Source organism: Dromaius novaehollandiae, chromosome W, assembly GCF_036370855.1.
Source record: "Dromaius novaehollandiae isolate bDroNov1 chromosome W, bDroNov1.hap1, whole genome shotgun sequence".
NCBI lineage: Eukaryota > Metazoa > Chordata > Aves > Casuariiformes > Dromaiidae > Dromaius > Dromaius novaehollandiae.
This window is the reverse complement of record NC_088130.1, coordinates 49,518,550-49,532,051: the sequence shown is the minus strand read 5'-3', so window position 1 is coordinate 49,532,051 and position 13,502 is coordinate 49,518,550. Positions and strand designations below refer to the sequence as shown.

Here is a 13,502-nt window from a genome sequence, read left to right as displayed (position 1 = left end):
TAGGGAAGGAAAAGGTATTTGTAAACTGGTAACCTTCACTGAAGCTCCATTTCAAGATTTTTGCCTTAGAGGACAGTCAAGAAAACTCTACTCTCTAATTACATTAGAGAAAACTGGCAAAAATCTGGAAGAGTGGAATGGATACAAAAGAATAAATGGATGAAGACCTAGGTAGTTCTTGGCTTTTACATGAAATATGTTTTTCTGTATGGCACTGGCCTGGCACTCAAGGAGATCTGAGTTTATTTCCCATTTTTCCCAGGTATAATTTCTTCTTGCCTCGATTCTCTAAGTACAGGATGGGAAAAATGACCATTTTTATTTCACCGTATCTATTTAGTACCTGGGCTCTTTGGAAAGTGACTTTTCTATCATCATCTCTGGTGCCTATCATCATAGCTTCTTTGTTTTATTTGGAGCCTATTGTTTCTAGTAGAAGGCAAGATGCCACAAAGCTGAATGATAGGATGCCAGATGAGAAAAAGTTTCATATAGCATGATGTATATGGGTGCAAAGGACAGTGCCAGAAAATGAAATTGTATGACTCAACTGGAAGGTTTCTAATTGTTCAGACCCACTATTTACAATTTAAAACTGCGAGGAAAGGCAAAGCAGAAGAGATATAGGTCAGGATTGTTAAGGTAGTTCTGTCATGGGATCTATCACAGGAAATTATAGTAGTTAGGCAGAAACATCGGCGTAACAGATTGCAAGAAGGTGCTGGGAAATCCTGAATCCTCCATGAGTTCAAATACATAGGATAAAAACTCCCTATCTGAGTTTGGGAATTAAAAAAACATCTGAAGTTGGATGTCTAAATTTTCATTTAGATGGCAAAATATAAATAAGCCTAATGAACGCTAATCCAATGCAAAGCTGAATATATTAAATACATCAGTATTTTTTTATATATAAAAGTATAAAGCTTTACTGCTGGAAGATAGCTTGCTATGTCCATTACTATTTCTCAGTATACTAAACCCAACCTTTTAAAATTGCATGGCAGCAGGGTTTTTTTTTTTTTTTTTTTTTTTTTTTTTTTTGTCATATACTTGTATATTTTAGTTTTGTTGAACTAGGCTTCCCCAACATTTCTGAATGTGTTTGGGTATTGAATGTGACAGGATACACATTCATCTGTCTGAAGTTCTAGGAGCAGGTTTTGATGACATGCCTCGTTCCTTTTTCACTTTAAAACTTAAAGATGAATTATCTAAAGGAGTAATATTGGAAGATAAATTCTTCTTAAATCCACACACTATAAAAACAAAATCTCACAAATGGTCTCAGATGCATAAAAACCTTAGACCTAGATGTGTTAGTATAACTTTCAGTTAATAATGGTCAAAATTTTAAGTACAAATAATAAAATCCAGATTCACCCAATCAATTTTTTCCCTTAACTAAAGCAGCAGTCAGAAACAAATGTGTGGCTAACCTGCTGTTTTTAACATGTCTCAGGTATTTAACTGCAAGCTAATGGAAATAATACCGTTTTGACCATTTGATAATTAAAATTTACTCTCTTCCCTGAAGTTGTTATTTGCCAAAGGAGAGTATAGTTGGGTACAAAAGATAAATGAAACCAGCTATTGAAACAATTCTTCCCTAGGACTCACACACATATGCCACTGTTGTATAAGAACTGTCATTGATTGCTTCTTCTGACAGTAATCAGAAAGACTATTTCACCTTAAAGGTCTTACTTGTCCAGTTCTGAACCTGCAAGGCACATTACAAATATTTTTTCAGTTAAAAGGAAGTTAGACTGTGAAAACTTTGAATTACTTGTGAATAACTCAGAGCATATTGACATCAGCAGAAAAGAAATTACTCTTAAAAAACTGATGGCTAAAAATCTAATTCTTTAAAATCTGTTCCAATAAATTATTAATGAAAAATAAATCCAATAATAACAAGGAAGAAATATGAAAGAAATACACTATAAAATGTTATGATACAAGGACACAACATGAAACACCTTTTTTCACAGAATGAACTAAAGACCATGTGATTACACGGTATGTGTAGTACTGAGTTTAGAATTTCACCAAATAACTCCTCTTTCAAGCCCAACAACTTCTGGAGGACACAAAACCTTTCTGCTAGAGTTACATCCATATGATGAACATAGTTAACTGATCTAATACTTAACCATTCACACTATTAAAAATCTGTCTATATTTCAGATTAACTATAAAAGACAATTATTTAGTGAGTAAAATTAATAATTTGATAAGCACTTTACAAGAATCATGAAATCAGGAGCTATATTTCATTGCAGATGGAAAGAGCTAGAGTCATCTCTTTTAATCTCAGCAAGAATTATCTGTTTTCCTGAAGGGGACAAGCTGTCATCTGTCATATCAGAATAATGCAATTAAAATAAGACAAAATAATTTTGTAATACAAAATAATATAATCTAAAGCAATTGCTTCAGATAATTGAGAATAGGAAGCCATGCCGCTTTAGAAAAAAAAGAGAAACCTTCCAAGTTTTCTTTAAAATTATTGAATAATACCACAAAGTAAAATTTAATGTTGTGAGATAATAGGAAAAGAGACCTACCTTTTGAGAGAAGATTAACTAAGCTAAATAAACAAACTAAAGGAAATACAGTTCCCTTTGAACAGCTGAATTTGAGTACTCTGGTATATTCAGTATCATTGTAGCTTTCCAGTGTTTGAATGTCATTAATATTCAGCTACTTTTTTAATCAGTTCTCAATAGAAACAGGATTGCTGCTTAAATAAGGCAAAATGTTTTCCATACTACTAATCAGAAATAGTAATGAGTTCTCAAGGTAATTCATGAATATGAACTTAACTATTTTTAAAAGTAGTAGAGAAATATACACCTCTCCCTTCTATTAATAATCTTACATGCAGATGTACCTTAGATATAGCATTAGGATGTAAATGGATGAGCTACAAAAATAATCACTATTTTCCTATGCATAATTGTTCAGTCCTTTTTCAGGCATTGTACGTGGTTCCCTCCTCTCCTTTGAAATTTTGAATTTTCCGTACTCCATTTTGCTAATTCCAAGGAGTGAGTCATACAGGGAAAATTATTCCATTTATTACAAGCAACTAACCAATAGCTTTTACTGGAAATATTGCTGTCTCCTTTTTGGTTAACATAAAAATTATCTTAGATCATTCTGTTATTATCAAAGAGTTAATCCAATCGTATAAAAATATCAAATGTCATGTATTCAGTTCAGATTCCACCAGGCAATACTGCAATCTAATTAATATTCACACTAAGAGCCCCATTTAACATAATGCACAAGCAAAACCCAACCATTTATATTTTAATGTGATCATAGTATAATAAGCTGTAAATTATATATGTTTGCCAACGTTCTTTAGTTTTGTAATTGTGAGTTCGTAACATTTCCAGTAGTTCTTCTCTCCCACCACCTCTGCTCTCCTCCTCTCCCTGCCCAGGTATACTATGCTGAAAAGATCAAACAAAACAGTCAATCTTCATGTATACATCTGGACAATTCTTTGCTTGTGTCCAAATGCTAGATACATGGATTTCAAGTAAACCTGCTAATTTCTCAGAAAGTTAAAAATATCATTACTTTTCCCAGTAGTAACCAAATTCCCATCCTCAAGTGACCTAGTCTATGAGTGAAAAAACATACCCATTTAACTCAGGCCAAACTGCTTAGAAACAATATGAGTATCCACAAATCTACTTACAAAATACTTTCCAAATAAATCAGTATCAGTTATACACAATATTTAATAAAAATTTTTAATTTAATATAGTAAAAATGAACTTTTTCTTCATTATTAAACCATTGTTTAAGAGGTAGAGCTGTAGGGTAATTTTTGCTGAGTCAAAATGCAGGTACAGCTTAGCTCTAGCCAAAGCAGAAGAGAAAGCAGCTCTCTGTGACCAGATAAAAGTAAAAAGACAGCAGAGAAATTGCATTAACTCTCAGGAGAGATTTGTTATGAGCAAAATAAGCTTAAATTTCACTTCTATTATTGTGTCTTGAGTTACCAAGAAAGCCAAAATCCAGGAAGGTGCAAGTCTGGATTATGTGCAGTGTTCATACTTTATTCAGAGAAAGCAAGATATTCTGCTTGATTATAGAAATCTTCAAGAAATAATTTGACTGTACCTGGGCCTGAAAATGACTAGTAAAAAGGTGGGCTATATGCACTGCGACCTACAGTCAAAACTCATCTGTCAGTTATCCTGTTAACCAGTTGTCATTCAGGTAAGTAAAGCAAAGTATGTTCAATATTTCCATGGGAGACCTTGAAAAAGTCGACGCAATTCAGGATATGGCAGTTATGCTTCCAGATAATTTTGATGCATATATACAAAGTTGGCATGCTGCTGAAAAGAACTACACTACGATTACTTACAGCAATATACCCTATATATCTACACCTGTATGTATGTATATATAGGTATAAATATATAAGCACAATATATAAATACATAAGCATAATACATATATAAATATATAAGCACAAAAATGGGATAGAAATCTACTGTGCTATACCCCTGCTGAGAGATAGTGCTCCAGTGTGCTTTCAGTCCAAATTAACAAAACAAGTAGTGAATCAAAGGGCAGAAATATGAAATAATAACTTCATTTGCAGATGATATGCTGAGGACAGAAGTGCAAAAGGCAGACCTTGGCAGAGCCCACAGGAGACTTCCACCCGTGGCCTTAATTGAAAAATTGTCATTCCAGTTTCTTTCTTGCATATTGGAAATACTACATTTTGAAGATACAAAATTATAGTTGAATCAGTTTGCAAAAATATAAAGATGAATGGATTAGTGATCTAAACACAGTTTAAATCATCTGGTTATTTTGGAACAAGAGATTAAAATGCCAACAGGATAGTCATCTCGCTGGGACAGCCAAATTGAGCAACCACACAGTTTGCATCAGCTCATTTGGTTAAACTACTTTTCCTGCACAGAATTTTGCTGGTAAAAGCAACACAACTACTGTGTGGAAGACTATACAGTATTTCAGTGATGAGGGATGTAATTTATATATACACACAGATACATATCTAACCTACACATGAGAAGTGTTGTCAGACTCCGGTAGCTAGGATTTCTGGTACACTTTTGGCTTTTCTCAAGGAAGGCATTACAGAAAGTAAAAACATTGTTAATATAAATTATAAGCAAATAAATCTTTGCCCTAATTGCAAAGGAGAGAAAAAATTTCATCTTTTCACTGACATTCAACCTGCTGAATAGTAGTTAGTTGCCACTGGACAGATAAGGCTTTTGAAATCTAAAGGAAAGGGCAACAGATTCCTTAAAATGATAGCCACCTACTCGTTGTCTCATTCAGTATATAAATCTTACTGCATTGATCCTAACTTGAGCAATAAACTTCAACAATGCCTGAAGAAAAATAACACCTATTATTCAGCATAAGAAAACAGAGGATAAGGTGACCTTTCATATTTAGCAGTACTACGAAAACCTACTGGCAACAGAGGATTATACAAACTTCTTTGGCTTGAAGACAATTTCTTCTCAATTTTAGAAATCATGAATTTTTCTTGCAAATTCAGTTTCAGATCCAGATTTCCAATAAACAATAGTTTGCAGGTTAATGTCTGAAGTCTACAATGTCTAAAAACTACTTAAATACTGCGCTGAAAAGCAGTTCAGAAAAAAGCTTGTTTTTTCCACTATAAAGTATGCAAAATCTTTTGGAACAAACAAATGAGTAAATACCTGGGTGAAGCATTTCATTCTGGTTTCTGTTATAGACATGACAAGAAGAGACATGACTCTCTCATACAGCATTTGTCAGACTCAGTTCCCAGAGATTCTTTAGTGAGCTGAGGACTCAGAATGTCCTAAGATCATACCCAAAGTTTATTTCATGCACTAGCATTGAGATCTTTATTTTCTTTCATTTTTCTTCACAGTTACATATTGTTCTATTCTCACAAAATGGAAGAATTTCCATAACAATGAACAGCTAAACCACTCTGGCTGTAAGATATGGGGGATTCTATAAAATGTACAAACAGTTTAGTATCACTATACAATGCTGGAGAAACCAGAAGACAGAATCTTATTAAAAATTGCATTAATTCAGGGATTGACTAAGGTGCTTTTCAAAAGCTGCATAGTCATCAAACTAGTCTGAAGCAAAGGATAATGTGCAACCAATGCATCCACATCATTTTGCATGAGATGAAGTACATAGAACAGTAATGATCAAATGAAGCAAATATCGTGAGATTAAAAAGGAACCAGCAAGGACTTCTTTCTTTATTCAGTGGCTTGGTATCCAAATTAAATTTCATTTGATCTCAACAGTAAGAAAGCTGGCACAAAAGGGTCAGTCATAGGTTACACTTTTTTTGCTGAAAAGTTAGTTTATTCACCTGTAGATTAATTTCCAATATTTACCAGTTTAAAGACAGATGTTCTTGAATACAGGTGTTCACCTCTCCTATTTTTCCTACGGTAAAACAAAAAAATATGTACAATATCCGTTTATCCAATTAGGCAAGCCAAAATTGAACATCGTGATTGTCTTTATTTGGTTTGGCATCAAAAAGGCAGATAAAGTGTAATGGAAAGGAAAACTAGGTTATACAATTTGACAGTAAATGTTTCTAAAATTGTTTTCAATGTGAATGGCAGTAAACTGCATGTTGTTAATACATAATTTGTTATGTAGTATCTAACATGGTAAGTAGTTATAACAACCTATTCCTCCTTTAATGTCATCATAAATGTTTCTCACTATTGCTAGGACCCACTTTATCCTTACCTGGAATATCACTTGCCCAGCCACTGAACCTTTCTAATCCCATGTACTTTGCATTTACTTTTACAATACATGCTATTTAAAACAGCTGCTGATAACCTCCTTTTCTTTGTCTACTACAGAAATCACCTCTGATACATTCTTTTAAAATCCATTTGGAACCAGAGCTACCCCTACCTCTCCAAGACAATTTTGATGCCATTTGTTCTGGCAGGGCACATAAATATTTTGTAGCTGGTTTTTGCTAGTAATCAGTGTTTTGCTAGTAGTCAGCTGGGATCTATTACCAACAGGGTCTTCAGACGCTGGGATTCTCACTACACTTCTGCAGGCTTGTTCCTTCCCCCAACTCACATACGGGACCAAATACACAAAAAAAGATCCACCACCTTGACTCACATCACATACTGTTAAAGTCCTAGGGCTTTGGAACATACAGGGGGTACAACAAATTCAATTTCAAAAGGCTTCATTTTTTGTCTTCCCCTCTCCTTCCCCATATTCAATGTGAGACAAGCAGGAACTATCACTTGAAGGCATAGTGCAAGCTTACATACAATAAAACAATGTCTAAGGTAGAGAAAATTATTAGTCCTACTTCTGAAACACTTAGTTCTGCAAATAAAGGTTAGAAATATTATATATTATTAGAAATAATATGATGCTGGCCACAAAACACCTTTGATATGTTGCATCAGCACTGGGGGAAAATTATTAATCCACTAATATTCATATTAAACAAACATAAAAATAATTGGATCCCAAGATGGTTATCTTTTCCTTTATCATCATTAGCATCCTCTAATGGACATCTGAAAGTAGCACAAGATGAGGTTATCTACATATAGAACACTTTTCTGTGTACCAGCTCCAGTTCACAGTCAAAAAGCCTGGCATGCCTGATAGGCAATGCATAATTTGAGAAAGTTCAGAATTTAAAAAACTGACTGGCAACTTAAAACTCTGAGACCCAATGCTGCTTACAGACCTACCGTAGCATGAATAAGCAAATTTGCCAATTCTGTGAGTGTCCAGAGGAACAACAGTGTGCTAAAAACATTTCAACACTAAATTAAGGTCTAGGATTAAGTGAGCACAAATGTACGCATGGTATAGTTTGATTCTGTTAAAATACTAAATGTAGACCGCAGAATAATCTTCATACGTTTTCACAGCAGCCACTTTTCTGCCACAGTTGCTCCCAGACAATGGGCCCCCCTTCTGTGGCAAACAGCACGGGGACTGGGAAGGAGCACGCAGGAAAAACAGCCAACTGCCTTTGAGAGAGGATAAATAAAAACAGCTGGTTTTTCAAAGATCCCTTTCAACAGGCTTCAAAAAGTGCTGCTTGAAAACCATTTAGACAGAAAATGAAACCAAGGGGTTAAAACAGTCTCAAAATAATCTAAGTTATTAAAATACAGAAGTAGGCCAAATTCTTAGAAGACAATGGATAGGGGCTTCCTGTTAGGTGTGGGCTGCAGGACCCTTTCCAACACACGTTGCTAAATAAACTGCCAGAATAGAAAGCCGAAATACATTAAAGATCACATTTATTCCTTTTTATAGGTGATATTGTTTGAAGTTGGCAATAAAAGGAATTTATGTAAACTCAGATGGTCTTATGGAAAGGCGGAATAAAGGCAATGAAAAGATACATTAAAAGGAGAGTGTGTCTACTAATTGTTTATTAAAATTAAGTAATAACAGAAAACGAGTAGCCACAGCATCACAACCCCCTTGCCCCCCCCATAATCTGGCAGCCTGCTCTCCGGCCCCTGCCATTGGCTCTCCACCGAGGAGCCGGTGTCTCTGACAAATGACACTCAGCTGACGCTAGTGGTGGTGCTGCCAGGCACCAGCATCTCAATTTTACACTGTTCTTCTTAAATACAACTTTGAAATGCCATAAAAAGAACTTGGCTTCAAGAACTTCGCAAACACATTTCTCAGGGAAAATTCTGTCTCGCATCTTTCTGCAAACTAGTTAAATAGACAAGCTAACGCACACTAAGGGCAAATCTGTCAAACAAACATGCATACTGAAGCAAATCCTTCAACTTAAATGCAAATTGTGGTAAATGGGCTTCCAAAATATGCTTACTTTTAATATTTTAAAAGACTCAATGTGTACCCAAAGAGCAAAAGCTTTATGTGAAAGAATTCTTCCTTAGCTAACATTCACAAAACACTCATCCAGACACAAATTCCAACATAAGGAGCACGACATGACGCAACAACTGCTGGTAGAATTTATAAGCAAGTCACTGTAATACATTGTAAAGAAGTTACAGGGAAAGATTGCTCAGTGAACAAGAACTATAGATGTCTATGGTTTAAAGAGGAAACAGATGTTTTAATGATGATAAAGGGATTTTAATTCTATGTGATTGTCTTCCAAACAGCCTCATTTGAAAACCTACCATACAAATGTGTTCATTAAATATTACTGAATTATCATATGAATGAGGATTTCTTTTCCTGTTTTCAGGTCACTTGAATGCAAAGAAATAAATAAATTACACAGCAAACAATGCAATATCATATGGGGAAAATAAGTCTTCATCATTTCCTTCAAGTAATGCTAAGAAAGCACTGCAAAGAAGTGTTCCTTTCATACAAAAAGAAAATATGTCTCCCTGCTCAAAAGCCTTTGAATAATAAAACATGACCATAATAATACTACTAGCATGACTTGCCTGTTTTTGTAAAGGAGTAACAAACTCGTATTACTTCATCAGCATTATCTCTGTTAGATTTTTATTTTACTCATAGCCCTAGCCCACTTAGTCCTCATTTGACATTAATGTAGGGAAAAACTCAGCATCTGGTAGTTACCACAGTATTTTGCAAACAAGCATTTTGAGTTTAACAATCTGTAATGTGTATTGATTACTCACCATATCCATGAATGCCTCCTAAAGGGGAAATTATTCACATGCATCATGTTCACAGATCTTCCAACATTAGTGTTTTCCTTGTCAGACAGCTTTATCTGTTATGGTATTCATAGATGCATTCCAGAACAACTGCATGAGCAGTTAACAGCAGGGTTTATTGCAAGAATTACTGTAATCCACAAAAATAAAAATTCCCAGGATCTGAAGAAAGACTTAGCATAAGGTTTTCTAGGTACATGTCCATCCATTTATGCCTCACTTTCTACTTAAGAAACATTAAATTAATCAGTATACAGAAATTGTATGATGATGCCAATGGTTCGCCTTGATAAAAATCCAAGTGCTTTTAATGTGAATTAAAGCATCTTCATATGCAGCATTTTGGACAGTTGGAAAAGGTTAGTCAAAAGATAGTTTCTTGTCAGCCATGCCAGATTGGTGGTTAGGGGGAAATGTATAACTTCATATTGCTTTGCCATGTTATCCTTCAGAAATGAATATTGCTTTTTCTTCTTTCTTAGACACATATTCATGAGCGATCACTTTAATGCAGTTTTCAGATATTACAAGCCCAGGGAACAGGATGATGTTTAATAACCATGTACAACAAAAACAAACTTCTTTCTGAATTTGATTCTGTGGGATTATTTCTTCATCTAAGAAAGAAGGAAGGAAGTATGCTTTTTCTGCTCCATAGGACAGGAGTATAATTAGATACCATCATGAGTGTAAGATCATATCATGATCAAATTCATTTTCGCAGTCTAACCCCATAGTAAGGCTGTCTGCTCCCTTTAAGTGAAATGACTAAGCTATTGATTCTTTCACTGCAGAACCTAGTTCTGATTTGATGTTATACTGTATATCAAAGCCATGTGCATCCTTTTGTATTTTGCAAAAAGAAAGCAAAGCTTTAAGTCCCGTGTTATCTAAGAATTCCTTCTCTGCTGTCCTTTTTTCCCAGTTCAGCTCCCAGACAGTAGTTCTCTCTCCCGAGGCTGTGGCAATATCCTTGGGAAGATTCTTAAGCCCAAGCTAAACAGACCGTGTATATTTTAAAGCAATGCAGGCAACAGGCTCCTGTTTCCTTGCTGCTGACAAGAATTTCCAACATACCCCTCGGGATCCTTGTCGCCTCTCCCAGTTTGCCTTTGCTCCCCAGCGCAGCAGCAGCCCAGGACACTTGCAGACTCTGGGGCACTTACTCTGCAGCAGAATGGGCTCCGGCTGCAGCGAGCGCTGCCTGACAGAGGATGTGCTGGCGTCAAGGGGGCCCTCTAGGTGGGTTCTCCTGACACAGCACATCCTGCGCTCCGTCCGCGCTCACGGATGGGGGAAGGACGGGGTTTTTGGGAAAAACGAGAGCCGCCAGCCTTCCTTAAAACAACCTACTGCTCTTAGTGACTACGAGCAAATGAAATTGAATGGCGAGGTACAAAAACGAGTAGAAAAAGACACGTTTAGAAACGCCGTTTACTGTATGGATTGCTACTGAGATTTAAAAGATTTCTGGACAAGCTTTTATACCCTAATGCTCCCAAGCCATAGTTTACTTGCCCTTCTCTTTTTAAATGGTTTATACCGCACTAAGACTTTTTAAACTTCAGACGACCCTTTGCCCTTTTGGACAGGAAATCCTACAGTGTGGAAGCCAGCTGCAACTTCAATGGCATTAAAACATGTCATAAAACTGTGTATTTGATTAGGGTGTGGGTGGACTTGGGAGTAACATGATAAGATACTGCACTGCATATTTTTATAGATCCTATTTCCTTAAGCTTCGTTCTTTTGCTGTTACAGCCCTGTTCTACAATACCCCAAATTAGCCCTAGAACAGTTGATGCCATTTTGGAGAGAGAATAAAATATTAAATTACTTGAATGTCACAATGTATGGACAGTGTAGTAGTATTTATTCTAATTCAGTAGCAAAACATGAACTTGTACTGCTGCCCACATTTTTATATTGTATATTACTGTGTGCATTACATATTACACTTTGAAGACTTGGAGCACCAAAATACATCAGCTTTCAACATTTAAAGGAGCTCTAGCAGCATTTATGTCCAGCTACTCTGTGCAGAAGGTTGGGCTTTTCTTTTTTCATTTAAATACGGCCATGGCAGAAACCAGATACTGTGAGTTACAGACAATGAGAATGAAAATCAGCCTCTTTTTTTGAAAAGAAGTTATAAAACAAAGTGTATGATCATGTTCAATTATGATACTTATGCAGTATAGCTTTTAAAAGACCACATATAACTATGATGATATCAGTTCATGCTTTATGTAAAAAGCAATCCCCTTCTTTTGGTATTTATACCAAAAAAAAATCTGAGAAGAATATAAACAAAACTGTGAAAACTGTAAAGTTGTAAGATTTATATGAATATTTGAAAACACTACCTCTAAGTAATCCCGTTCTTTACTACTCGTTCTAGACTAGAACCACTTACTATGAAATATTTAGCACACCCAGTGCTACACAATTCTGCACCATTAGTATTTCATATTGCACCTACCTAACCACATACTTGCCTGGTATCTGTAGGCACTGACATTTTCAACGCTAGAGTTACTTGATGCCTTAGATTACCTTGAAAAGAGAACTTCTCAACACTTGCCTCCCACCTAACATCTGAAGTTCACAGGCTAGTTTTTTCTGCATCTATATGCCCTGAGGAAACCAATCTATCTGGCATTCTCTAGTATTTCAGCATTAAATTCAGCACAACACATAGCACTGGTTTCATTCAAAAGCAGAGTTGCAGGAGGAGGGTAGGCATATATAATATTACTATGTAGCATTGCACAGCAGTTAGAGAACTGAACGCACAAAGTGGATGGGCTTTCCAGAGCAAGGATCAATTCAAACCAGGGACCTTAACCGGTACAAAATTCTGTTACATTTCTAGTATAGGTTGACTTCTGAAGTTCTTTCAGTTCAGGCCCATAACAGTTTGCTAGTCAGTTCACCTTGGAAAATGCAACATTTAAAACCATTTGGTGACATTAACTTCAGTAGCATCATTCTTTTGACCTGAGAAGCATTTTGGTATGGCAGTTCCATTCCGCTTCACCAGCTTCTTTAAAATAGTAGTTTAAGCACAATTTCAATTCAAGAAAAAAAGAAAAAAGCAATTCAAAACAGGTTTTTCTTTGATTTCTTGGCTTTGCTACCGGGACAGTAGCAGTGACTATTATAATTTAGACTATAGGAAAGGCTAGTGACACTTCCCCCTTTCTGTTGAATCTATGCCAGGTTTAAGGAGCTGGAGAGGGAGAGGGAGCTGGAAGGAGCTGGAGAGAGAGGGAGACAGAGGGAGACAGAGAGAGGGTAGGAGAGAGAGGGAGAGAGAGAGAGATGAAGCCAGAGAAAACAGGAGTCTGAACATGATGCTGACTCTTCCCCAAAACAGAGTAGTCCCAGATTCCAGGCCCTTCTACAAGGCCTACTTGTGAATTTCCCATTACAATTAATTCGATAAGTGGATAAAATATGTAAATAGCAGGAACTACAGCACTTCTCTCTTCCAGGGAAATGGTCCCATTGGACTACAGAGTGAGGGTCATTCATCTTTTCTCTCTCGCTCACCGGCCTTGTGAATCTTGCATTCCTGACTGTCCAGTGTAACATCTATCCAGAGAGAAGGGAAGACTGTCTGCCATAAATCTTGTTTTTATCAGCTTATTAAAAGTGCAAATTGCAAACACCTTTCTTTCCATTCTGTTTTTTGGGGTGCTGGGGAAATTAAGCAAGACTTATTTGCATCTCCATTTCTCAGTTTTAACGTATTGTTTTTCCTCTCAC

The 13,502-nt window shown here is 36.0% G+C and overlaps 1 protein-coding gene across 4 annotated transcripts in view; it reads right to left on the bottom strand.

The window, feature by feature from the left end:
* Positions 1–13,502, bottom strand: part of LOC112995758 (3',5'-cyclic-AMP phosphodiesterase 4D) — a 604,531-nt gene that overhangs the window by 281,719 nt on the left and 309,310 nt on the right. The window contains exon 1 of one of the 4 annotated variants that reach the window (XM_064500992.1): positions 9,693–10,979. The exons of the other annotated variants lie outside the window; for them this stretch is intronic. Coding sequence (XP_064357062.1) covers positions 9,693–9,739 — 47 coding nt within the window. The 5' untranslated portion in view covers positions 9,740–10,979. Of the gene's footprint in view, positions 1–9,692; positions 10,980–13,502 lie in introns of those variants that run through there. 4 annotated transcript variants of the gene reach the window in all.